This window comes from Panthera uncia (genome assembly GCF_023721935.1).
Source record: "Panthera uncia isolate 11264 chromosome A1 unlocalized genomic scaffold, Puncia_PCG_1.0 HiC_scaffold_16, whole genome shotgun sequence".
NCBI lineage: Eukaryota > Metazoa > Chordata > Mammalia > Carnivora > Felidae > Panthera > Panthera uncia.
In genome coordinates, this window is record NW_026057576.1 from 19,074,838 (window position 1) to 19,102,701 (window position 27,864).

The 27,864-nt window shown below is 36.2% G+C and overlaps 1 protein-coding gene across 2 annotated transcripts in view; it reads left to right on the forward strand.

Annotated features, from left to right (window-relative positions):
- Positions 1–27,864, forward strand: part of INTS6 (integrator complex subunit 6) — an 89,608-nt gene that overhangs the window by 30,098 nt on the left and 31,646 nt on the right. For both annotated transcript variants that reach the window (XM_049647438.1, XM_049647437.1), the window contains one exon: positions 27,547–27,730. In XM_049647438.1, coding sequence (XP_049503395.1) covers positions 27,547–27,730 — 184 coding nt within the window. The remainder of the gene's footprint in view (positions 1–27,546; positions 27,731–27,864) is intronic.

Sequence of the window (27,864 nt, forward strand, 5' to 3'; positions counted from 1 at the left end):
GAGCCTGACGCGGGGCTCGAACTCACGGACCGCGAGATCGTGACCTGGCTGAAGTCGGACGCTTAACCGACTGCGCCACCCAGGCGCCCCGAAAGTGAACAACTTTAACAAAGCACCTTCACCATTTTTGACTTACAATGCTAGCAAAATATTTTAAGATAAAAATTAATTGTTGACCTTTGGAATTGTTAAACTTGGGAATGGGCTTCCCGGGAATATGGACTAGGTCTTCTGTGAATATTTTTTACTGTGTTTGATATGATTTAGAATCGATTATTGGATAGCCCTGAAATACTAACATGTGTGCTGACCACAGTCTATAATTACTGCATTTATGGTATGCCGAGTTTGAGGAGGGCTTTTAGACCCTGAATATGAGATGAGGTAGGAGAGGAGAGGATAAGAAAAAAAGAGTAATTAATTCATATTATCTGTCATGTGCTTGCTATCACTGGCTTAAGGAGTTTTTATCCAAAGGACTGCATAGTATTCTGTTATCCTTATTGTGCTTTAATTCCTGGTTTGGATATTCATAGCTAGCATTATTAATATATATATATATATATATATATATATATGTAAATATATATTTATTTTAATATGGATTGATATGTATATTTATATATATCCATCCATCCACACACACACACACACACACACACACACACACACACACTCAGATGAGGGCAATTTATAAAGAATTGGTGATAGTTACACTTAATTTTTGCTTTCTAGAGAGTTCCTGCTAAAATATCCTTCTCTAATGAATTGTTCTGATTTTCAATTCTTAAAGTATATTTTAGATTAGTTCATCAGTATTTTTGTGTGTGTGTGTGTGTGTGTGTGTGTGTGTGTGTGGTATAGTAACTTTGCTTGTGTACAAGAATAGTGGCACACCATACATTTATATTTAGTACTACTATTTTCTAGGTATTGGGGACACAAAGATGAAATTAAGCAAGGCTCTTGCCTCCAGAAGACATATTTGAAGATAGGCAAGGAAATAAGCATTTGTAACACACTGAGATAAATCTCATGGCAGAAATAAAAGCTTTTGAGAGAGCATAAACAGGGGAACTAGGTTATGAGAGATGAGTAAGGAATTGAGCCATGATACTTCAAGAGGAGGGAATAGTGTGTGAAAGTATGAAGGCATGAAAACAGTATATGGAGAGACTTGAAATTATATGAGTGGGGTATAGAAAGCATAGGCAAGAGAAGTGGTTCCTTGAAAGGTAGGTAGAGGCCAGAAGAACCCCCTAAGGAGACTAGACATCATTCTGTTAACATTTGTAGAGGAAGTATTGGAGGTGTTGAGCAGCAGTGGAGTCTCATGATCAGATTTGCATTTTAGTAAGCTTACTCTGCCTGCAGGGGTGAAAGAAGATAGGTTGAAGGATGGTAAACTGGGAAGAATTAGCAAACGACATGAAATAATCCAGGAGAAACATGGGGTGTGCTAAAACTAAGCCAGTGCTGGATAGAAGGGCAGAAATGTGAGTGAGAGATTTGATGGGTATGCTAACTAGGCAGGTCTTCAGAGATGGTAAAGTAGGAGAAAAAAAATCAGCCTTTGAAAGGGATTCTGAACCAGGGTCCATGCTTGGGCTTTAGAGGGTTCTGTGAATTGCCTGAAAACATACTAGACATTGTCCATTTGTGCAATTATCCACATTTTTCTGGGGGACAGAGGTCTGTAGCTTTAACCATATTCTCAAACAAGTAAAAAAAAAAAAAAAAAAAAAAAAAAAAAAAAGACGGCCTAGTTGTATTTCAGAGTTTCCAACTTGAGATCTGTGTGGATGTTTTTAGTGTTAACTGTAATGGGGATATTGGATATATAGTAGAAAGGAATATCAAATAATTGTTTGATAAAATATCTTGAGGGTACCAATATTTTAAAGGAGTTACAAGCCAACTTTTAAAACAATAGTTCAAAGACTTTTTCTTGCCTTTTAACATTATGTCCTAAGAAAAGTATTTTGTATTTAAAAACAAAGAAATAAGCAGAATTTATCTCTAAATTTTGATAGAGTTTGTATTTTGAAGCAGATTAAATAAATCTTAAGTCATTTTATTGCTTATCAGGTCCTTAAGTTTTTAAATTTAAGTCATAGTGATATGAACATTTAAAATTGCTTATTTCAAGTAAGTGTGAACATTGAACTTGAGAATGCTGGGAGAACAGCATTGTGTGTGTGAGGACACCTTGTACTAGTGTGAAGTCCACTGAAGAGGATGCAAACCCAGTTTCTTTTCTGTTTATCAGTATGTGATTTAAGAATAGTTGTAGATTGGCTTTAACTGCACTAGTAGTTTTCTGCCAGTTAAACTCCGTGAAAGTGAGCCTGTTAGATGTATTTTATGCCTCTCTAAGTCAGATTACAGTTTGAGAGCATGAAAAAGTTGAGTATTGGTCTCAATACTGGTGAGGCACAATCCCATAAGCCATAGGCTGTTAGTTGTTTATAAATACCTTCATTATACTTATTTAGCTGTGTTCCATAAATAGTTATTTTATATAAACCTCCATTTTCAATTGTTCTTTTCAGACGTAATAAAATAGATATAAAATTTTTTAGATTTGTGTATTAGGAATAAACTATGCAGTGACTGGAACTATGGTCTTTACATCAAGGCAAGGCTGCATTTTGATCTAGACAAGGCTGTTTGGTTTATTTTTCCCCACGCTCTGTCTTTTCAGGTTGAATTACTGATTTTTCCCCCTTTGTTTTGTTTGTTGTGGTTTTGATGTTTTTTTTCCTTTCAGCTAAAGGAGCAGCCCAGTGGTTTTCAAGAAGTGCCAAAGTGCACTGACTGTCTCATGATGACTGGTGCCTCAGGGAGGGTCATGATTCCTGGATACAGGATCGACCTGATCCTGGATGTCACTTCAAGCAGTCAGATCGTGGGGAAAAGCCTTGTCTAATGGCTAGCCTTCCTCAAAACTCTGATGCTAGTCATCTCGGAAGGCCTCAGAAAAAGCCTTAAAGGTGAGCAGAGTAGAGTGTAGTTCTCTCTGGGGGCTGTGACTGTTGGTTGGAGAATATGATTCAACATAGAATGACAACCCTAACTTGACAAATCCAGGTTCAACTGGTAAATTAACTTTAGTTTATACATTTGTTGGTGATGATGATCAGACCCCAACTTTTGAGTTGTTAGAAACTAATAACCTCTTAACCTTAAGATCTGTGAGGGGAGGAGTTTGAGATTTCCTGGGCCCTTCAGAACCTTAGGTTAGTATCTGTTGTCTTCAATGTAAGTAGCCTACTATCATAGCTAAGGAACATTTTGGTTATAAAATCAGATAAGTACAGATGGATTAAAAAAATTAGCTAGTGAGGTAATCTCTGAGTTTATATATTTATCATGTGTTAATTTGTATATCATGTATTGATCATGTGTATCAGGCAGTTGGGCTTCAGGATTCTGATGGACAAATTTGCATTTGATTTGTCTGTTATAATTAAGAAAAATTAACTACCTTTGAAGTAGTTTATGTAGTTCGTATTCTGTTGCATTCAACTTGAAGAATATTAGGACTGTTGCATTATGTGAATAACATTTTTAGACTCAATAAAAAGATCTTTTAGAGATGCATTGAGCATTTTGTTTTGGAAAAAGTTTCGTTCTAGACTTCTTTCTCTGTGCTTTGAAGCACTTATAAAACCTAGTTGTCATATAATAACCTTGGTTGCCAAATTTTCAAGTAAACTCTAAAAATTTTTCCTAAGACTCAATAGGGTTTTTATCTATTTATTTATTTTGTTCTTGTTGTTGAGTTGCCTGTATTAGTAAAAATGAAAAAATAATATGGGCATGCACTATCCCCAATGTTTGTACATTTTTATGTTTAGATATTATAAACGTATAAATGTGTGTATATATATATATACACGTATATATACACACACCTTATATTAATATTAGAAAATATCTACAAAAATAGAAATTTTTAAAGATGAGATGAAAAAACTTATACAAAGGAAATTCTGATATTTTCTTCCCTCACATCATAATGTATACCAGGAGTTTGCAAACTTAAAGGGCCAGGTAGTAAACACTGTAGGCTTTTCAGCCCATATGATCTGTTAAAACTACTCAGTTCTGTTGCTGTAGGGCAGAAACAGCCATAGACAATATGTTAAACCAGTGAGTGTGGCTGTAGTCAATAAAATTTTATTTACCAAAACAAACATGGGCTGAATTTGGCTGGTGAGCCATAGTTTGCTGACCTCTGGAGTCTGTCTTGTTTTGTAGACCACTGAATTGCGTTATACTACTTTAGGTCCTTTTCACCATGAGTTTTAGAGTGTAGTTGATCTTGCTTAATGAGGTGAGCAGAAAATACTAGTGGTCAGAATGTATTGTTTAGTTGAACAAATACTTCTTGAAACCAGTGATATTCAGACAAAAGGTTGGGTGCTGGGAGTATGAGTTTGGTGACAGAGAGGTCAACAGGTCATGGTGTAAGAAGTGAAATGATTACAGCACAAGCTGCTGAGAAAGTGAGGGTGGCGCTGGGAAATGATGTCTGAGGTTGGACTTTGAAAGATTAATTCTAGTTTGTGAAGCAGATGAGTGTAAAAGCATAAAAGGAAGTAGATGAGCATAAGGCATAAAGAGAGGAAGAGAACCTTATACACCTCAGCACTGATAGTTGACAGAATGTTCAGGAAAGAAGCAGCAGGAAATGAGAGTGGACAGATGGCATGGCCCATTGTGTATGCCCTGCCAAGGAATGTAGACTGTCTTAGAGGTTGATGGTAATAACCATTGAAGAGATTTTGGTATAGGAGAAAGTGATCAGATTTGGATTTTAGAAAGATAGTAGCAGTAGTATAGAATAAACAAGTTGTAGGTAATTTTGGCACCTTTTTTTTTTTTTTTAAACCTCCTTATAAAAGACAAAATTGTCTGTGGGTCGTTTTATGCTAGAAATAAAATAAAGGAACTTGGAATAATATTGAGCAATAAAAAGAAATGGAGTACTGACATGCTATATAACATGGACAAACTTCCAAAACATTATGCTAGATGCAAAAGACCACAGATTGTATGATTCCATTTTTATGGATCATCTATAAAGTAGATTAGTGGTTGCCTGGGGTGGGCTGGGGACTGACTGCAAATGGAGATGAAGGATCTTTCTGAGGTCTGGAAATGTTCTAAAACTGGATAGTAGTGATGGCAAACTATGCAAATTTACTAAAAGTAATTGGACACTTTTAAAATGGGTGAATTTTATGGTGGGTAATTATTTTTCAATAAAGTTGTTAAAATGTTAGACCTCACCATTGAAATTTGTTGGAATAAAACTTTGTGAAAGAATTATTTTCATATCATTGATTGCCAGGTAATAAGTGCTCTTTCCTCTGAACAGATACTGTTCTTAAATTTACTAGATTAAAAAAAAGAATTTTTTTTTTAACTTAAAGGATATGCATTGTAAGTAACTATGTGGAAACTACCAACTAAATGATTCAGATTATTAACTAAATTTTATAGAATTCCCTTTGACTAATAATTTCTTAATTTTCCTTTCCTTATTACATATCATATGAGGAGAACTATCTTAAATGCTTGTATTGGATAATAACATAAAAAGCTAGAAATAGGGGGCGCCTGGGTGGCTCAGTCGGTTAAGCGTCCGACTTCAGCTCGGGTCATGATCTCACTGCTTGTGGGTTTGAGCCTCGCATCGGGCTCTGTCCTGACAGCTTGGAGCCTGGAGCCTGCTTCGGATTCTATGTTTTCCTTTCTCTCTGCCCCTCCTCCCACATGCGCTCTGACTCTCTCTCTCAAAAATAAACAAACATTAAAAAATAAATAAAAAGCAAAAATAGCCTAAGGGAAATGTACTTGATTTTTTTTTTTCAAGGAAATAATTGCTAAAGGAAGAACCTGAAGTATGGTGATTTTAATTTGTCATTTGTTTTTCATAATTTTAATAGTCATTGAAAACGAATGAAAAGAATGCAAAGCAATTGGAAAATGGTTAATTAAAATAATTTATTGAGGGCTTACTATGTGCTAGGCACTGTTTCTTAGAAACAGATTCTTACTATGTTACCTTCTTTTATTCCTGGCTGCCAAAATAATTTATATTGAATGTAATCATTAAGAAAATAATGTGTAAGACTTAATTTCGTTACTTTTCATTGTTTCAAGGTAATTTCATATCTCAATTCCCAATTCTGTGACAGTGAGGAAGATGAATGTTAGTAGAGCTGATTCTCAATTGAGAGGCATAGCTAGGACTAGTCTGTTGGGTTTTTTCTTTTTACTTCAGGTTTATTGCTCCTTACACTCTAGTGTGGGATTTAAAAAGAAAAAAAGCATACAGTACTGTATAAGGATAGACGTCTAAATCAATGGATAAATTGAGAGTTCAGAAATAAAACCCATACATTTGTGGTCAATTGATTTTCAACAAGGAAGCCAAGAGTTTAATGGGGAAAGAAGAATCTTTTCAACAAGTGGTACTAGACAACTAGATAGATATCCTTATGCAAGAGAGTGAAGTTGGACCCCTGCCTGACACCATATACAAAAATGAAATCAAAATATGTGGGCAGTGTAAATGTGACAGCTGAAACTCTTAGAAGAAAACATATAGGCTAACTCCTCATGACTTTGGATTAGGCAGCGGTTTTTTAGATATGACAATAGAAGCACATTCAAAGAAAAGGTAGAAAAGTTTAACTTCATCAAAATTAAAAACATTTGTGCTTCAAAGGATATTATCAAGAAAAGACCGTATAACAGGAGAAAATATTTGCAAATCATATATCTTCATAAGGGCCTAGTATCCAGCATATAAAAAGAACTGCTATAACACAAAAATAAAGACAGCCCAATTGAGAAATAGGCAATGGATTTGAAATATTTCTCTAAAGACATACAAATTGCCAATAAGTGCATGAAAACAATGTTTAGCATGATGAGTCATTGGGGAAATGCAAATCAAAACCATAATGGAATACCACTCTATGCCTATTATCATGGTTATAATAAAAAAAATGTATAGTAACAAATGTTGGTAAGAATGTAGAGAAGCTAGAACCCTCATACATTACTGGTGAGAATGTAAAATGATGCAGCTGCTACCTACGGAAAATTAGTTGGCAGTTCCTCAAGAAGTTGAACATAGAGTTACCTTTTACCCCCAAACTCCATTTCTTGGTATGTACCCAAGAGAAATGAAAGTAAGTCCACATAAAATGTCTCAGTATCATTTATAATAGCTAAAAAGTAGAAACAATCCAGTGTTCATTAACTGATGAACAGATGAACAAAGTGTGGTATATACATACAATGGAATGCTGTTTAGCCTTAAAAGGGAATGAAATTCTGACATACTACAACATGGCCGAACCTTGAAAACATGCTAAGTAAAAGAAGCCAGATACAAAAGCCTAGTTACTACATGATTCCATTCCTATGAAATCCTCAGAATAGGCAATTCCATTGAAACAGAAATATATAGGGGTTGCCGGGGTTGAGGCTAAGAGTTGGTGCTAATGCACATGAGGTTTCTCTTTTGGGTGATGGATGTGTTCTGAAATTACGTAGTGGTGATGGTTGTATAATTCTGCCTCCCTGGGTCAGCCATTCTAAAAAAATGAAACAAAACAAAGGGAAAAACTTGTGTCTTTACCCTCATGTACCCTATTTCCCTTTCTAATGATTTTCTTAAATCTTGTTTCCTTTTGTAGCAAATTTAGGAATTATTTCTGATATCCCCTTGACTTTTCTACCTTCTTTTTTATTCTTTAATCTAAGGTCAATAATGCTTTCTCATTTTCCAAATTCATTCATAGGTTTTTGAGTTTTCTCTTCCATGAGGTTTTGCCTGCATTATTGAACACTCTTTCTTAAAAGTGGCTTCTGGGTTTATATTTTCCTGGCTTTTATTTGGCTTTTGGTTCCATTTAATCATTGATCTTGCTTTATACCTATCTGTCCCCTTGTTACTTAGATTTTTTTTTTTTTTTTTTTGCCTTTACACTTGACCTGTTCATTTCAGGCAATTTCATTTATTCCCACAGCTTCATCCATCAGTATATACAGATTTCCATCTCTAAACAGATTACCAAGATGTGTTTTTCTAGCCATTATCTTTTAACTTTCTTACTTTTAATTTTTGAGATGGTGTCAGTTTATAGACATAACCCACATAAACAAAAGCTCTTTAGGGTCCTCATTAATTTTTAACAATGCAAATGGTGTTACAGTATAAACTGTTAGAGCACTGCTGCTCTCGGGGAGGGTGTGTATTTTATTGAGATATAATTGACATAAACATTAGTTTTGGATATACAACATAATGATTGAACTTTCAAGATCTACTCTCCTAGCAACTATCAAATATGCAATACAGTATTAACAGTAGTCACCATGCTGTATATGACAGCTCTCTGACTTCTTTATTTTATAATTGGAAGTTTGTACCTATTGTCCCCTTTCTCCCATGTTGCCGCCCCCAGACACCTTTATCTTTCTCATTGAGTTTTGATGCTAAGCACTTGGGCATTCTCCCTTTTCCTTTTGTTTCCTACCTTGGGATATCTATACTACCTTTACCAGGTATAAAAGGCCCTTTATGATTTGATCCCAACTTTCCCCATTGCATCTGAGTGCTTCACCAACATCAAAATGTTGTTCATTGAGTCCATCACACTATTTACCAGTACCTGTTCCATGATTCTGGGGTGCTTCCTATCTCTTCCTACCTCTCTCTTCCCAAAATGTACTCAGTATTTGTTGAGACACTGGGCAAATGCTACCTTCTGTAAAGCTTTTAGGCATTTAGTCACATTTTTTTCTCTGTACTTCTGGGGCTTAATTCTTATCACTCTTACCCCAGTTTATATTCATTGTGTTACTTGTAAGCTTCTATTGCCACTAGATTTTGTGGTGGCCTATCACACGTCTTTCAGTTTGGAAACTCCTATCTTTTAACTTATTTCTTTGATATATTTTTTTCCCATCTGTGTCTCTCTTCTGACTTCTGAATTTATCCATTACTGTTATCCTCATTATTCTTATTTATCTTTTCTGTCCTTCTTCCATCTTTGTTCTTTCTTGGAGTTTTCCTTAACTGGATTGGTAAAGGGCTTGGCTTGTGCTAAAGTTTGTATATTGTTTTATTGAGATGAAATTTGCATAATTCAGTGGCATTTAGTAAACCTTTCCTCGTTAATAAAACTCTCATACTGGGAAGAAATCTAAAGATGCTGTAACAGAGTGCATTGGTTCTTTAATTCTAAGCAGCAAATCCTGGGATAGTAGATTTCTTGCATATACCTTTTTCTCAACCAGATAATTTCAGTTTTGGTATCTTTGGCTGTTCAACTGTTCATGGAAATAATCAGAAAAATAATTGAGGGTTATAACTGTTGAAGGGTAAAACCTTAGGGAGAAAAAGGAAGTTGAAGGACTAAGTTTTGAGTCTTAGAACTATTCCTACATTTACTGGAAAGGAGGAAACTGAAATGAAACTTAAGGGCCTAATTCTAGTTATGTGGGTTTGTTGTTGTTGTTACTATTTGTTCTGAGGAAGAACTAAGGCTGTGTTATATTTGCGGAACGAAATTTAAGAAATACTCAGATTCACCAAAAAAAAATGTTAACATTTTATTTGAAGCTTTTTTTCATCCATATTATCTGAGCAAATCTGAGTAATTGGGATTAGAGTGGGACTTGATCCTGGAGGTGCCAGCTTTCTATTTATTGAATCACAAAGGCATTTATCATTAATTTGGTTTAGAATGTGTGCTTCTCTGCCTTTAATACACATTTTGTGCCTCTCTGCATGTTCTGCAACAAAGCAAACAAACTGACAGGCATCTAGTTGAACCTTCAAGAACTCTGAAAATCTTCTGGCAAGTTTATTTTTTAGGGTATTGGTTCACCTCCTGTAATTGGACAAAAGTAACAGTGGCTTTAAAAAGATGGAAAATTTTTTCTCTCACATAAAGACAGAAGTGGTTAGTGGTGTGGGAGGTAGGGTGGTTTTGCTCCAAACTGTGTCTAAGTCCTAAGTTGCTTCTACTTTTTTTGTTTTGCCTTTGCTTTTATGTGTAGAGTTGGTAACTGGTTTAACAATGTACTCTACCTAGTTCAGTGCTACAAATGAATTTCACCCTGTGGGAAGGAGTAAAGAATATGGAGGGCAGGCAGCCACCTAATGTGAGCGTGACGTAAAACTTGTATGTAGCAGCTCCAAGCAAAGTCCATCAACCAGAACTTGACCATACTTAGTGAGGCAGAACAAAGCATGTAATCTCTGCTTGGGTGGCTATGTGTCTAGCTAAAATTTGGGGGTTTTGATTAGAAGGAAGAGAGATTAGATCTTAAGCAGTTAGCAGTTTCTGAAATAAGATGTATGTTAAAGAAATTAATTTTATTTTAAAAGCTTTGGAAACTACTTTCTAGTATGACAGTTTGTTCTAGGTTTATCTTGTGCATTTTTGCTCCAGACCTGGAATCCTACATTAAAGATGTAACCTAATTCTCTCTTGTTTGAAGCTTTAGTTTCCTCAGCTTTTAAAACGGGGACAATAATAACTATATCTCATGGTTGTTGTAATAATTAAATGAGATAATAAGAGCTTAAGAAATTTTACTGTTTTTATTATTTTCTATTACAGTACAAAAAGGAGAGCTTCTAATTCTCGTAGAGGCCAGAGAAGACAGGGAAGGCGATGCTGATGCTGTCAGGAAAGACAGGGTCTTAGGGGGATATAGAAATATTTAGAAACTTATCAAGACAAGAGACTAACCAGTGGGTGTGATCTCCATTAGTTAAGACTGGAGCCTAAGATTTTGTTTTGACCTTTAAAAAAACAAAAGCCCTTTTTCCTCATAGCCTTTAGCATAATCTCTAGTTACAGGTAATGTGTGTTCCTTTTGTTTACCACAGTAACCCCAGTGCCTGGCATAGAGTAGCTACTCAGTTGATATTCATACCATGAATGATTTTTACAGCACTTATAAATACCGCAAAATTTAGCATTTGATTACATATGTATATTATTTTTCTGCAGTTACTTCATAAGTGTTGCCTTATTCTTAGCTCTGCCATAGCTTGGGAACTACTACTAATTGATCCAGTTTCTTTGAAATCAGGAACTTTCAATTCTCTGCAGATTTTTGCCACTTGCCCTTTTTTTTTTTTTTTGTGCCACTGGATATGGTACTCTGTTTGTATTGGTTTATGTTTACTTTGTTGTTGTTTTTATTGTCCTTTTTGCTTAGCCATAATTTATACGCAGTATAAGTATAGTACTTTCAAGTATAAAACATGAGTTTTGACAGAAGTAAAATAAACATTGTGTCAACAACACAGTTATGATGTAAAATATGTCTTATAACTCCAAAAACATTTTGTTGCGCCATGCCCCTTTGCAGTTAATTTCTGTCGTCATTTCCTGGAAACAACTGATCTGCTTTCTGTCACTGTATCTGACTGTCTATCTGTCTGTCTCCGTCTATCTATCTAGTTTTACCTTTTCTAGAATGTCACGTAAGTGGACTCATGAGTACATATAGTCTGTTGGGTCTTGCTTTCTTTCACTTAGCATAATGCTGTTGATGCATCCACACAGCTTCATGTGTCAGTGGTTTGTTCCTTTTTATTGTTGGGTAATAGTCCAGTGTCTAGCTATACTGCAGTTTGGTCATTCAGTCACTAGATAGAACATTTAGGTTTTCCCATTTATTTTGATCGTTATGAATAAAGTCACTGCGTACTTGGCGTGTAGGTCCTTCTGTGGACATAAGTTTTCATTTCTCTTAGGCATATACATAGGAGTGTAGCTGGTGGGTGATATGCTAAGTGTATATGGAGCTTTATAAGAAACTGCCAAACTGTTCACTGGGGTGGCTGTACCAGTTTTGCGTTCCTGCCAGGAATATACGGGAGTTCTAGTTGCTCTACATCCTTCCAACGCTTGAATTTTTTCAGTCTTTTAAATTTTAGGCAACACAGCGGGTGTGTAGTGGAATTTCATTTTCGTTTTAGTTTGCATTGCCTCAGGACTGATGGTGTTGAACATCCTTTCGTATATTTATATGTCATCTGTATATCTTCTTTGGTGAAGTGAGTGTTCATAACCTTTGCCCATTTTTTATTGGATTGTGTTGTTAGTACTGAATTTTAAGAATCTTTTACATATTCTCGATACATGTCCTTTATTGGATACATGTTTTCAAATATTTCCTATTAATCTATGTCTTGCCTTTTACAGTGTCTTTTGTTTTTTTTTTGTTTTTTTTTTAATTTTTTTTTCAACATTTTTTATTTATTTTTGGGACAGAGAGAGACAGAGCATGAACGGGGGAGGGGCAGAGAGAGAGGGAGACACAGAATCGGAAACAGGCTCCAGGCTCCGAGCCATCAGCCCAGAGCCTGACGCGGGGCTCGAACTCACGGACCGCGAGATCGTGACCTGGCTGAAGTCGGACGCTTAACCGACTGCGCCACCCAGGCGCCCCTACAGTGTCTTTTGAAGAGCAAATGTTTTAAATTATTTTTTTCTTTTATAGTTTGTGCTTTCTGTATCCTGTTACAGAAATTTTTGTCTAGCCCAGTGTTACTAAGATTTTTCCCTATATTTTCTTCAAGGAGTTTTATGGTGTAAGCTCTTACTTTCAGAGTCATGATTCATTTAGAATTTTTATGTCTCATGGGAGGAAAGTATTGAGATTTCATTTTTTGACACATCATTAGCTAATTGTGTCAGTGCCATTCGTTAAAAGGATAATCCTTTCCCCATTGCATTGTTGTGGCATCTTTGTTGAAAATCAGTTGGCCACTTGTGTCTGTTTCTGAGCTTTCTATTCTATTTTGATTTTTGTGTCTGTCTCTTGCCAGTACAACACTGTCTAGTCTGTTGGTTTTATAAGTCTACAGGTCAGTTAAAGTCTCCAGCTTTTTTTTTTCCCCCCAAAATTGTTCTGTCTATTCTAGGTGTTTTGAATTTCCATGTCATTTTAGAAGTAGCTTGATAATTTTTACAAGAAAGCCTACCACAGCTGTTTTTCAAGTAAGCTGTATGCCCAGCAGAGGGCTTTAACTTAATGACCCCCAAATCAAGAGTCCCATGCTTGACTTCTGACTGAGCCAGCCAGCTGCCCCACCTGCTGTAGTTTTGATTGGAATTACATTGAATCTGTAAAGTTACTTTGGAAAAAGTCGACACCTCACATTATTAGTTATTCCAATCCATGGAGATGGTATATCTCTCAGAATTTTTAAGGCTGATTTTTCTCGGCAGTGTTTGTACTTTTCATATATGTAGTTTACAGATATGTAATTTTTATATATTTTGATGCTATTGTTAATTGGTCTTTCTGCTTTCAATTTCTGATTGTTGCTAGCACGTAGAAATGCAGTTGATTTTTGTATTTTGACCTTGTAATCTCTGACTTTCCTAAATTCACATACCATGTAGTAGCTTTTTCTAGATTTTTTAGCATACAGAATCATGTTGTTTGTGAATATGGACAGTTTTACTTCTACTTTTTCCATATCTGATTGCTTTTTATTTCCTTTTCTTGCCTAAATGTACTGGTAGAAGCAGTGAGGATGGGCATCTTTGCCTTGTTCCTTATCTTGGGAGATGGGGTGGGGAGTGAAACCTTTTACCATGTAAGTGTGATGTTAACTGTAGGTTTTTTGTATGTTCCTTTTATCAGATTGTGGAAGTTCTCTTTTGTTCCCAGTTTGCTGAGTTATTATTATTTTTTAATCGTGAATGGGTATTGAATTTTGTCTGTTTTTAATGCATATGTTCAGATCATCATATGACTTTAAATTTTATAGTGAATTATTAAAAAAATATATTTTTAAAATTTTTTAATGTTTATTTATTTTTGAGAGAGAGAGAGAGGGACAGAACACAAGTTGGAAGAGGGGCAGACAGAGAGGGACACAGAATCTGAAGCAGGCTACAAGCTCTGAGCTGCCAGCACAGAGCCCGACGCGGGGCTTGAACTCATGAGCCATGAGATCATGACCTGAGCCGAAGTTGAACGCTTAACCGACTGAGCCACCCAGGTGCCCCTAAAAAAAATTTTTTTTTTTTTTACATTTATTTATTTTTGAGAGACAGAGCACAAGTCGGGGAGGGGCAGAGAGAGAATGAGACACAGAACCCGAAGCAGGCTCCAGGCTCTAGGCTTTGAGCTGTCAGCCCCGATGCGGGGCTGGAACTCACAAACCATGAGATCATGAGCTGAGCCGAAGACGCCCAAGACTGAGCCACCCAGGGGCCCCGTGAGTTATTAATTTTGACTGAGCCACCCAGGGGCCCCATGAGTTATTAATTTTTGCTGTAAACCAACATTGTTTATGTGTATGTATATATGTGTCTGAGTGTAACCTTGTTATATATTGTAAAGATTAGAAAGCTGATACACAAAAGTTGTGATGTAAGTAAGCAAACACAGGAACCCAGAAAGCAGCATTCTGAATTATTTGCTATAAAGTCAGACAGAAAAACAGATTTTAGTAAGGTGACAGTATATGGCACAGTGTAAACATTAGATGGGAATCCAATAAATAACAAAGATATAGCAAAATGGGAGATTGTGGGTTTAAATCTTGTTTTTTCCTAAACCTGCAGTAACTTGGACACATGTATCCATCTCTTTGTATCAGGGTTTCCTTACCCTCCTCCCACCTCCAAATGATAATTCCTTATTTCTTTGATTCTAAGAAACGTTGTCTACCCATTCCCTACCCTCTTCAGCTTTTCTGAAATCAGGAGAAATGTGTTGGCTTTTTCAGCAGGGAGGTAACAAGTGATGGACTCGTATCTGGTCATGCCTACGTCAGTGCATGTTTTAGGCATAGGTGTGGGTCATTTAGGTCTCATTCAGGCTGAACTGTTTGCTTATTTGCTTTGCTAGCACCTCATGTCACGTGGAATTTAAAAAAAAAATTTTAATGTTTATTTTTGAGAGAGACAGAGTATGAGTGGGGGAGGGGCAGAGAGAGAAGAAGGTACAGAATCTGAAGCAGGCTCCAGGCTCTGAGCTGTCAGCACCTAGGTGAATTTTTTATATTCTACTTAAAAGAGTTAAAATGTTTCAGTTTAACATGAACATTTGGCTAATATATTTACAGAAGGGCTACTAAAGGAAGGTAAGATTTCCTTCTCATTCTCATTTTCTTTTCACAGAGTCTTAATTTGCATTAAAAAATTAAAATTTTAAATGTTTATTTATTTTTGAGAGAGAGAGAGAGTACGCAGAGGAGGGGCAGAGAGAGAGAGGCAGACAGAGGATCCAAAGCAGGTTCGCACTGAGTGCAGAGAGCCCGATGTGGGGCTCAAACTCACAAACCGTGAGATATCATGTCCTGAGCTGAAGTCAAATGCTTAACTGACTGAGCCACCCAGGTGCTCCAATTACTTGCATTTTTAATTGTGTTTATTCACATATGTCCAGTTTTTTAAAAACTTTTACTGTGGAGCTTTCAAACATATATACAAATAAGGAAAATAAAATAATAAACATGAAGAACCCTTACCCAGCTTCAATTGTTACACACATTTTGTTGGTCTTGTTTTTATCTGTTCTGCTCCTACCCGCCCCCCATACACATTTTTGGTGGGAATATTTTAAAGCAAAGTACAAACACTATCATTTCATTCATAAAAACTTCTGTATGTCTCCTTTAACATCTAAGGACAGCAAAATGTATCTGTCTGTATACATCAGCAGTGTTCCTTACTCCAAATGAAACTTAAATATATTTTGACATTTTGTTAAATTTAAATTTAATCTTTTTTTTTTTTTTTTTTTTTAAAGTAAACTCTAGCCCAATGTGGGGCTTGAACTCCTGGCCCTAAGATCAAGAGTCACATGGCTCTACCCACTGAGCCATCCAGGGGCCCTTAAATTTAATTTTAAGTTTTAAATAATTAAGTTAAATTACTTTTAATTAATTTATAGCTTACCAAAAATTATAAGGGGTCCAACCAATAATAGAGTCCAATATCTAGTCTATATCCCAGTCTCACAAATGTTGACAGTTATTTGAATCAGAATCCAAACACAGTTCATATATTACATCTGATTGTTACGTATTTTTAATGAGAAGTTTCACAGAAGTTTAACAGAAATTTGGCTTCCTAATTCTTGCTTAAAAATTTTTAGAGAACTTATTGCCGTATGGTGAATTAACACTGAAGTGAGAAAAAACATGATACATGGAATAGGCATGCAGTAAATAGGTGAGGCAAAGAAAGGCAGTTAGAATTGCAGACTTCTGAAAGTAAAACTTTCCCTGATTATGAAGAACTGTTACTGAGAAATCAAACATTTGGGCAAAGTCAACTTTTTAAAGAGAGGCATTGTATCATCTCGTAACTTATAATTGAAATGGAGATAATAATCAAATGGAAATGCAGATGAAACACTGGTAGTCTTTGAATTATACTCTTCAACTAAAGGTTAAACTAAAGGTTAAACTGAAGGTGCTAAACAGGCTATAAAAAATTACTGATGTTCTGCTTAATTTCTTTTCTTTTTTTTTTTTTTTAATTTTTTTTAACGTTTTTTATTTATTTTTGGGACGAGAGAGACAGAGCATGAACGGGGGAGGGGCAGAGGGAGAGGGAGACACAGAATCGGAAACAGGCTCCAGGCTCCGAGCCATCAGCCCAGAGCCTGATGTGGGGCTTGAACTCACGGACCGCGAGATCGTGACCTGGCTGAAGTCGGACGCTTAACCGACTGCGCCACCCAGGCGCCCTGTTCTGCTTAATTTCTAAAAGCCAAAAGGGATTCAGAAGAACCTCTAGACCCAGTATGGAGAAGACACAGACTCAAACTGTATGATCCTGAAACTCAAATTTAGTGGTATTGGGAGAAGAAGGGGTCATGGAGCTGTATAGATAATTGTGTGCTGTTGGGGGAAATTTTTATACACATTTAATGTTAACTTTTGCGGAACCAAAGAAATACGTTAAATTGATGATAGGCCTTAGAATCATAAGTTATAAGTAATAGGTGTGTTGGAGGACTGAATGAGATGATTTAAGCAGGAGATTTAATTGAAAATCTGGTACAGAGTTTAGCAAGTGATAAATTGTCAGGCTGTTAACTTCCTGTGTGACTTGGGGCAGTATTTGGTATGAACAAGATGTCTTTAATTTTTTCTGCTTCTTGAAAAGTTTATTATTTTTAGGGGGTACAGTCTGTTTCCAGAAGATAAGGATATACATAACTTAGTGTAGAAAGTTTTTTGAAAAGTTTTCATACTTGAAGTATTAGGTGTTCTCAGCTATAATGACCCTCATAATGATTCAGAAAGCTTTTACTATTTTTTAAAGTTTCTTTACCAACATGCTTTTAAATTAAACTTCTGACCTAATACTTTATAATTGATTATAGTTTTAATGTTGAATTCTTTATAATTTGAGAAAGTATTTAACAATTTTGAGTAGTTTTATGTTATTGTACATCTTTTAAGAAAAATATTCTTTTCTGGTTGTGTGTGTATTTGAAATTTAGTTTTGTAGTTTGACAAAATTATGCTTTATATATTAAGTACTCTGGTCATTTTGAGCATGTTAAATCATCACTTTAATAGCAGAGATAGAGAAAGTGTCATGGCCTTAGGACATAACATATTGTATATTTTTTCATCTATAATTGTTTTTTATATCAGTCTCTTGCTTTTTTTTTTGCTTTCATTAACTTGTTTCTTCCTCTCGTTCCTATTCCTTTTGCCATCAGTCACCCTGGTGCTTTTCTTAAACTATTACATTAGCTTCCTAATTTTTTATTTTTTTCAATCTGTCATACCATGGCAGTAATTATTCTAAAGCACACCACTTGAGTGCATTATTCTATTGTTCAAAATGTTTTATTGCTTTCTATCGTCTACTAGATTAGGACCCTTCACAGTTTAGCCAGTCGCCTTACTTATCCATACATCATTTATTCATTCAGCCATATTTATTGAGTTTCTTCTATGAACCAGACACTGTGCTAGGTTCTGAGGATCACATGATGAGTAAAAAACAAGCAGGAGCTCTGCCCTCCCCCCTGACCCCCCATTGGTCTAGTTGAGAAGACAAACATTAATAAAAATATCGCACAGATAAAAGTAAAATTGCAAGAATATATCCTGCAAAAAAGAGAAAAACGTGCCATAAGAGCTTACAATAAGGGCACACTAGTTCTAGTCAAGGAGGTCATGGAAAGTTAAGATCTGAAGAGGTGAGTAAGATTTACTACACAAAAAGTGGGAAAGGTGATCATATCAGGTGGGGGGACTGTACAAAGACTCTTTTCCCAAAGGGTATATGTTTTGAGAACAAGGCTAGAAAAGACTAATGTGACTTAGAGCGTTAAAGAAAAGGGATCATTGTATAAAATGGAAAAGAAGCTTGGGCTTGACCACATAGGGGGCTTTGAAGCAATGGCAAGTAATGTTATTACAGTATAAAAGCAATAGGAGGCCATCCAAGGGTTTTATTTGGAGGTACTCGGTGGAGGAGAGGAAGACAAATGGATGTTGGAAGACCATTTAGGCTTTGTTGCATCAGTTCTGCCAATAGCTTGGCCAAGGAACTTGGTGATGGTGGAAGAGATAGAAAGAAGCAGTCATTTTCAGAGGTAGTTAGAAGGTTAAATCAACCAAATTTGCTTACACATAGTACATTTGAAGATGTAAGGAAGAGGGAATTGACTCCTTGCAATATTGGAGAGATTATGGTACCATTCATTGAGCTAGGAAATGTTGAAAGAGTATCATTTTGGGTGGAGGAAAATCACGAGTTCAGTTTTGAACATGTTGAGTTTAAGGTACCTTTGACCCATTCAAGGGGAAGGTGGTTAAGTAGACAGAAGAATATTTGGTGCTCAGAAGAAAGATCTAGGCTGGGCATCTGAAAATGTTTAATATTATCAGAGTATAGATAGTAAACGAAGCTGTGGGTAGGTGGGTTGAGGGTTTAGAGTATAAATTGGCCAAGGCTTAAAACTAAGCCTTGAGGATCTGTTGCATTTAATGGTATTGGAGGTTTGGTCTGGGTTGTGGGTGAGGGAGGAAGATGGAAGAACAGCCAGAGGAGGAAAACCAGGAGAATATTCTAGCGTGAAAGGGAAAGGAAGAGTGTCTTTCTAAAGAGTTGTAAATAGTTTTTTGAATGCTGGTGGGGGGAAGCTAAATGTGAAAACTCTCCACTAGATTTAATGGCACCATTATCTATTTCTGTGTAACAAATCATCATACATTTTAGAGGCTTGAAACAACAGTTTATTATTCTCAAGATTCTGTGGGTTGACTTCATTCAGCTGGGTGCGTAACTGGGGCTGGAACATTGAAGATGGTGTTTTCCTAAGTCTGGGGCCTTGGTTCTCACTGTTGCCTGGGCACTTTGCTGCTTGTCCCTGTGGCTTCTATCTCCACGTGATGTCTCATTAGTCAGTGGTCTAGTTCAAGCTTCTTCATGTGGTGGCTGGCTCCCGAGAGGGTGATAGCGAAACTGTGAGGCCTGTTAAGACTTAGGACTGGCACGCTTTCCACACTTGTCATTTACCACAATGACCAAAAAAAAAAAAAAAAAAAAGAAAAAGATCATGGGTGACTTAGTGTGAGGATTGTTTTAGTGGACTGAAGAGACTAGGGAATGACTAGCAGTTGAAGAAAACGTTCTTTTCATTCCTTTATATTTCCTCTAAACTTGACCCAGAATCAGCTCTAATTTCCTGAATGCTTCTGGTTTCTTCCCCCACGTGCTCACTTTCCCTGAATGTTGTTCCTGTCTCCCCCATATTAAAACCTTACTCATTCTTAAAGGCTTTCTTAAAATCTTCAGTTTCTCTCCCTTGTACTTTACTCTTGGAGTGTGAGATCAAAAAATTTTGCAAGAAATGATACATGGTCACGGTCTTTGTATTTCTGAATAAGGCAAGAATTTGGTGGTTATATTCTGTGTGGGCCTCAGTGAAGTATGTCCATATGTAAATTCTCATTATGAGTATTGTACACTAAGTTAGGTGGAGTACTTCTTATGTCTTCAACATATGGAATGGTTGTTTCTCCATCCCCTGCTGTAGGTGCCACACAGGTTTTGCAGCTTTCTGTGTCCTTTCTGTGCGAGCACATACAAGGGTCATAGAGATTAAGTACATACATGGCAAGAGAATCATCTTTCTAGCCTTGGAGGTGAGACTCCTTGGCTCTGTGACCCACCACAAACATTACCATAGAGTCTGTGTTGTGTGTCTTCATCTCCATCCATAAGTGCGTTGCGGTGGGGGGAGTACAGGTCTTCCTATTGGCAGGACTCGGAGGTGCTCGGGTTCTCATTGCTGCCCTCACTCTGCCCCCCTTATTCTTGTGCTTTTCCTTAGGCTGTAGGACCTCATTGATTTCATTGGACAAGTACTATGATGGGGGGGTGGGGGACACAGAAAAGAATAAGATCCCTGACCCTGCCCTCTCTCAAACTGGTGAGATTGGTAAATAGGTTATTAAAACATAAGGTGGGAAGTATTATTAAAGGACATATTATTTCAATTACTTCAGTAATAGGACCAGGCGGCAGAATATCCAAGTAAGTGCAAGGGGAAACCACCTAAGTGTTGGTACAGATTCGTCAGTCTTGGCTCTCGTCGTCGGCTCTGGTGTGGTCATCACCCAGGAGCCAGTTAGGCTGCGTGCCGGGAAGATCTGCTTGATTCCTGAATTAAAGATGTTTTAAAAATAAATTTTTTATCTTCTTTTACTGTTTGTTAACTTTTATTTTTTACATTCTGCACGTTTAAAGAATAAGTAGTAATGTGTAAGAATTCTGGTTATCTGAGGTTTTATAGTAGTTTTTCTTAAGGTGAGCCAGCTAAAATGTCTCAAATATTATTTAGCTTTGGTATAGTTCTTATTAAATCTTGACACAGTGCCATGCTTTAGTAGGTGCTCAGTGCGAAGTTAAGCTTTAGTCCATTCTTAGCACAGTCACAAATAATTAGGGTCTGAACTGTGATCAAACACAAAACAATTGAATAAAGGAGAAATTGTACTTTTATAACAAAGTTTGAGCAGGACTAATGAACTATCACCTACCTAATCTGCCTTTTACTTTTATTTTTTTAACTTTTTTTTTTGGTGAGTTTATTTATTTGAGGCGAAGGGGTGGAGAGAGAGGGAACCTCAAGCAGGCTCCTCACAGTCAGCACAGAGCCCGACATGGGACTTGAACTCATGAACTGTGAGATCATGACCTGAGCTGAAGTCAAGAATTGGATGCCTAGCCAACTGAGCCACCCAGGTGCCCCTGCCCTTGACTTTTTATATCTATGGAGAAATAAATTTTGTTCTTTTTAAATAAGAAGTTCAGGAAAGATTCAGAGGTGAAAAGGCAGGCAAGGCAGGAAGATAGATCTCCAAAGGAAAGAGGGAAAATAGAGCAGTCTTCCTAAATTTAAGTTGGAGTTCTGTTTTCTTTTCTGTCAGCTACCAAGATAATTACAAAAATGTCTGTAATGGTGGTATCAATGAAATGAGTCATTTAAAATAATATAGAAAACCTCAATTGTATACAAGTAAAAATAAAACTTTGTTAGTGTAAACAATAATTTTCTTTGTTAGTCCATCAGACTGAAATTTGCCAAGTATAATTTTATGAAGACCCTAATAAAGACCAATATCATGATTATGGAAAAATTATTGTATTGTTAAATTGAGCATGATTTATCCAGTTCTTAAAACTTGCAGTCCTTAGATGCTCTCAACTTGATTTTACAGCAGGGATTATTTGAGTATGTATTCTCCAAGCTGATTTCTCTTGACATGGAATTTTATATTACAACTTACCTCTACAGCAGGGATAGTAATAGTACCTACCGTGTTGTTTTGTTATAAATATTATATGAAAAGCCCATAGAATGGTGTTTGGCACATAGTAAGTGCTCAATATGCTAGCTATTAATTATTGTGTATTTTTATTGTTATTCTCATGTATTTGAGAATTGGGAGAGAACAGCAAAAGGGAGAGAGTATATTGCTGTCTCTCTCCATTGGATAAAAGAGTAACTAGGGGAAAAGCATAGGACGCTTTATAAAAACAATATAAATTGTTTATAAGATATACTGATTAGTGGCTTAAAATCACTAGATTTTTAAATGGATGGTTCAAAATTGTTTTCTAAAAGTACTTATTTTCATAATTAAAGTTTTTTTTCCATTTAATAAATTAGTTTTTTTTAAATATGGATATTTCAACACTTGATTTTTATTTTTTTCCTATTCTGTGATAATGGGACTTATTTACTTATTCAATTTTTAATTTAAATTCTAGTTAGTTAGCATACAGTGCAATATTGGTTTCAGGAGAATTCAGTGATTCATCACTTACAACACCCAGTGCTCATTACAAGTGCCCTCCTTAATACTTATCTCACCCATCCCCCAGCCACCCCCTCTATCAACCCTCAGTTTGTTTTCTATCATTGTGCGCTTCTTATGGTTTGTTTCTCTCTCTCTCACCCCTCTTATATGTTCATCTGTTTTGTTTCTTAAACTCCACATATGAGTGAAATCATATGGTATTTGACTTTTTCTGACTGATTAATATTGTTTACCATCATACACTCTAGCTCCATCCACGTCATCGCAAATGGCAAGATTTCATTCTTTTTGATGGCTAATATTCCATTGTATAGATATACATCACTCGATGACATTTGGGCTCTTTCCATAGTTTGGCTATTGTTGATAATGTCAACACTTGATTTTTAAAAATGTAGATTATGGTTTCAGTAATTATTATTGATTATGATTCAATAATGATGTGTTCTCTCAAAATAAAATCTTAAAAAAATTTTAAAAATTTAGTGAATGAAAGAACATTGTACTCAGTGTTAACTTTCTTCCCTCTTCCTCATCCCCACCCCATCAAGAATTTTGTCTGTTGCTTTTTAGTTCATTTTTATTTCTTTTGCTACATGCACATGTTAAACATATGTAAAAAAGGTGAAGTACTTGTTTAACAGTGCGTACATATGCTTTTCTATGTATGCCATTTTGCATCTTGCTTTCTTTTCATCTGATACTGTTTTGATTCACAAATAGACTCACACTTGTAGTGTCACCCCATGTAAGAACAAGATGGTATTTTGGAACAGCAGAGAAAAGATGTTCTTTTCAATAGCATGTCATTTGGATATCCATTGGAGAAAAAAAAAATCCACCTTCATTTCTACCTTATATAACAAACTCAATTCCAGGTGTATTTCAGGTTTCAATGTAAGTGGTAAAATAATAAAGCTTTTAGGAAATAGAAGAACATTTTCATGATCTTTGAGGGCACAACAAGTGCTAACTATGTAAGAAAAATAAGATATTAAGATATAACTTGATAAAAATAAGATCTTACAATAAATTTATAAAAAGCTACCACTAGAATAGTAAAAGAGGTCACAAAGTGGGAGAAGGTCTTTACAATATGTATATCTAACAAGGGACTCATTCAGAATATATTAATAATTTTTCAAATCAATAAAAAAAAGACAGGTAACTCAATTTTTAGAAAGTAGAGAGAAGACATTAACAGGCACTTCACAAAAGAGCACCTTTGCTCCTAGGTATATACCAACAGAAATGCATACTTAATGTTTTTCATAAATACATGCTTTAATTTCATAGTTGTACTGTTTAGAAACAACCTAAATGCTTATCAACAAAAAAGTAGATAAATTCCAGTACATATTCTCTCTCTGTCCCTCTTTCCTTCTGTCTCTCTCTCGGACTCACACACTATATGGCAGTGGGAATGAATGATCTACACTTCTGTGCAGCAGTATGAATCTCACCCCCATAATATTGAATGGAAGGAGCTATAAACCAGAGAGACCATATTCTATAATTCCATTTATATAAAGTTCAAAATCAAGAAAAACTGATCAATTGGAGAGGGATAATGACTAGAGGGGGCATAAATTGTAAGGTTCTGTTTCTTGATATAAATGCTAATTACACAAGGACATTCAACTTGTGAAAATATATCAAGCTGTCCATACATGATTAATGTTATTTTATGTATGCATGCATGAATTGTATGTATTTTATATTAAAAAATATTGTTTTGAGATCTATTCATATTGGATCTTAGAGGTCTCATTTATTCATTTCAACTCTGGTTTATAAACAGACCACAGTTTATTTATTGATTCCTTTACTGGACTTCTAGGTTGTTTCCTGTTTTCCTGTTTCAAATAATGTTGTAGACAGTATTCTTTTACATGGCTTCTTGTAAAAATATATGAGAGTTTCTCTAAGACATATACCTAGAAGTGGCATTAGTGGGTCCTAGTGTAAGCTCGACTTTAGCTTACCAGATATTATCAAATTATTTTCCAAAATGATTGTATGTAGGAGTGATGGAAAGTTCCCATTGCTATATATACTTGTCATCACTTTTGTCAACCTTTAAAATTTTGCTAATACGATGGGTGTGAAATGGTATCTCCTCAGTATTGTAATTTGTATTATGTGGCCATATGGATTTTCTCAGGGTTCCCCACCCCACCCCCCCATTTTTCACTGTTGGGAAATAACCTATTCATAATTTTGTACATTTTTTATGGTTAATTTTAACATTTTTCTTGATTTATGTGCAATTTGCCTTGATTCTCAAAGTCCATATATTGAGAGAGACCTCCATTTGTGATTTTAACACATTGCTAGAATTTCAGCTGTAGACTTTAGCTTTGGAGTAATTCAACCTTCCTAAGAATATTTTTCCTTCAGGCCCTTTGTCCTGTCCCTGTTTGCCTGCCATCGCTCCTTCCAGTTTTACTAGCACATTTCAGCTATAGGGGCTTTTTTATCCCTCTTCTTTGTTGATGAGAAAGGGTAGTTGTGATATGGGGAAGGGGAAATGATAAATAGAAAAATGAATAAAAATTTGACAAGTTTATAAAATTAATATAACTGTATAAAATATGGTTGTGACCATTCTTAGTTGTTTGATTTATGTATTTGAAATAAATTCCAGATCTGGCATTCTACAAAGGCCAGTTATTTCGTTGTGTATTGTCTCCCTTGTAGATGCTTATCATTATCTGATATGTGTGTGTGTGTGTGTGTGTGTGTGTGTGTGTGTGTGAGAGAGAGAGAGAGAGAGAGAGAGAGAGAGAGAGAGAGAGAGGGAGGAGGGGGAGGAAGAGAGGGAGAGAGATTATTACCTGATGAGTTTCGTGTGTATGTGTGTATAGTTTGTGGTCTGTCAGTGTGCTGTGTGCTGCTTATATATGAGGTCAGTGCAGTGCTGTTATCCACTGGATTCTTGAGACAATTCCATGTATTCATGACATCCAGAGTAATTCTGTTAACAGTTCAAAACCCTCTTCCTCCAGTGCCACTTGTGCTTTGATGTTTTTGTGATCTTAGAGAGAAAATGACCAAGCACGAAATCGTTGTGCTTCCCAGGTACAGAGGTAACTGGTCTGGAGTAAAGGAGCTGATAGAAATAGGCTTTTCCTCTTTGTCTTCTTGGCAGTGTGGTAATATTAGCAAGGGCTTGGAGTTCCTGAACTGTTTTCCGAGAGTCACGGAGCCTTTGAGGTTAGGGAACCTTCATCACAGAACATCCTGGCCCAGATTTCTTCAACATTCCTTCCTTACTGCCACTGACTTCTGCTTTAAGTAGGATCAGTGCCAGAGGAAAAGCTCATGACTCCTGGCCATGGTCACAAAACCTTGGCTGATTTTGATCCTGCAGCATATTCTCTTGGCATGAACCTTTCGGAGAGAGGTGCCAGTTTAGCAGGGCTTCACTAGGAATTCTCTTCCTAGAATAGAATCTGATTTTTTTTTTTTTAATGGTTTAATGTAACTCATGAAGAAACTTGAGTCTTAAGTCAGTGTAGAATGACTTAAATTCCTAATTTATCAAGATTAGAAATCTTTGTTAAGAAATAGAAAGGCTGTAAACAATACAGTTAAGTTCGCTGTATGACCAAAGCAGTATAAACTTTGGCAGTTAATTTAGAGGTGTTGATTTAAAGTGTTTTCTGGGGGCCCCTGGGTGGCTCAGTCGGTTAAACGTCCAACTTTGGCTCAGGTCATGATCTCGTGGTTTGGGAGTTTGAGTCCCGCTCAGGTTCTGTGCTGATGGGTCAGAGCCCGGAGCCTTCTTTGGATTTTGTGTCTCCCTCTCTCTCTGCCCCTCCCCTGCTGGTACTGTCTCTCTGTCAAAAATAAAACATTAAGAAAAAATTAAAAAATTAAGTGTTTTCTGTATTTTAGAGAAAACTCTAAATAAATCCTGAGTATGCTGATCCCAGGCTTTATTTTTCTATAAATTATATAAGTAATAAAGATTTTTTTTTCCCTAAGCACCACGTCATTTTCACACTTAAAAAATTAATAATTCCAGTAATATTATTCCAAATTTCCCCAATTGTCTCGAAAATCTTTGCTTTTGATTGCTTCATTTTATTCTATAATATTCCACCAGCTCTCCCCACTCCCCACACTTTGCGTTTTCAGGCCATTGATTTATTGGAGAAATCAGGTCCTCCTCTGCCCTGTAGGTTGTCCCACTTGCTGGCTTTGACTTCTTGCTTCTTGGGGTGGTATTTAACTTGATCCCCTCTCCCCAGTAGTCCCTGTAAACTGGTATTTAGAATGAAAGGCTTGATTAGGTTCAGCCTAGTTTTCCCTTTCCCCTTTTCTTTCCTTTCAGTGTTACACACTTGCTATTGGGTCACTTCTTGATACATATTCTGTCTGGTTGTCCCCATTTAGTTACTCTAAGATTAATGTGTGGATTCTCTTGTTACTCTATTACTCTTTTGGTGCAGAGGTGCCCATTAGAATTACTTCAAAGGTTTTGAAGATTCTGAAGAATCCTAGATTCTATTTTAGCAGGTCTGATGGGGTTGGGAAAACACATCTATTAAAAAACACATGGAGAAATAAAAACCCTCTACCTTTACTCAGATGTGGGAAGAATCATTATCTTTAATACATTTAACATGTAATTAAAGTGACAAAATTCACTTTTATGCAGGTGCTTTGGGGAATGTGTGTTTTGTCACAAGTAGAGCATAATTAAAATTATTAACTGGAGATGTTTGAGGCTGCTGTGGTGTAACAGAAAAAGCAGTGACTTGGACCCAGATGGCCAAATCACTTACTCTCTGCAAGACATTGTTTTAATCTAGAAAACAGGAATAATAAGATATTTGTGATAGGCCTGTTTTAATGATTAAATGAAATGATTTATTTGGAAGCAGTCCAGCACTTGGTGGTCAGTTGAATGGAAATCTGGAAAAGCATTTACAGTAACAGATTGTTTTCAACCGAGGTCTTTAGAGTAAAAACTTAGGAGAATGAAGTAACTATGTCTCATGTGCTTATTTTAGCTGTATCTGTATAAGCTTTTGTTCTTGAGCTTGTTTTTTGAGTGATAGGAGACTCGTGATACATAGTTTTAATATACGTGTAATTAATGTGGTCTTTTGAGAAAAACATCGTGTGGAAATCTTACCTTTTTCCCCCCTTATTTTCAGCTTCATTTACCTCTTAATTCTCCTTTGCCTGGAAGTGAATTGACCAAGGAACCTTTTCGTTGGGATCAGAGACTCTTTGCACTAGTGTTGCGGTTGCCTGGCACCATGTCAGTAGAATCAGAACAGTTGACAGGTGTGCCTTTAGATGACTCTGCGATCACACCAATGTGTGAAGTGACAGGCGGTAAGTTTTTCTCCTGGCAGTAATCCAGTGAGTTAAGGCAGAGTTTGTCTGAATGTTTTAAAATGCACATTTCAAAACCTCCATGTTGTCGTTCAACACGCTAATGGTAGGAATTAGTAGACCTACATGGTTTT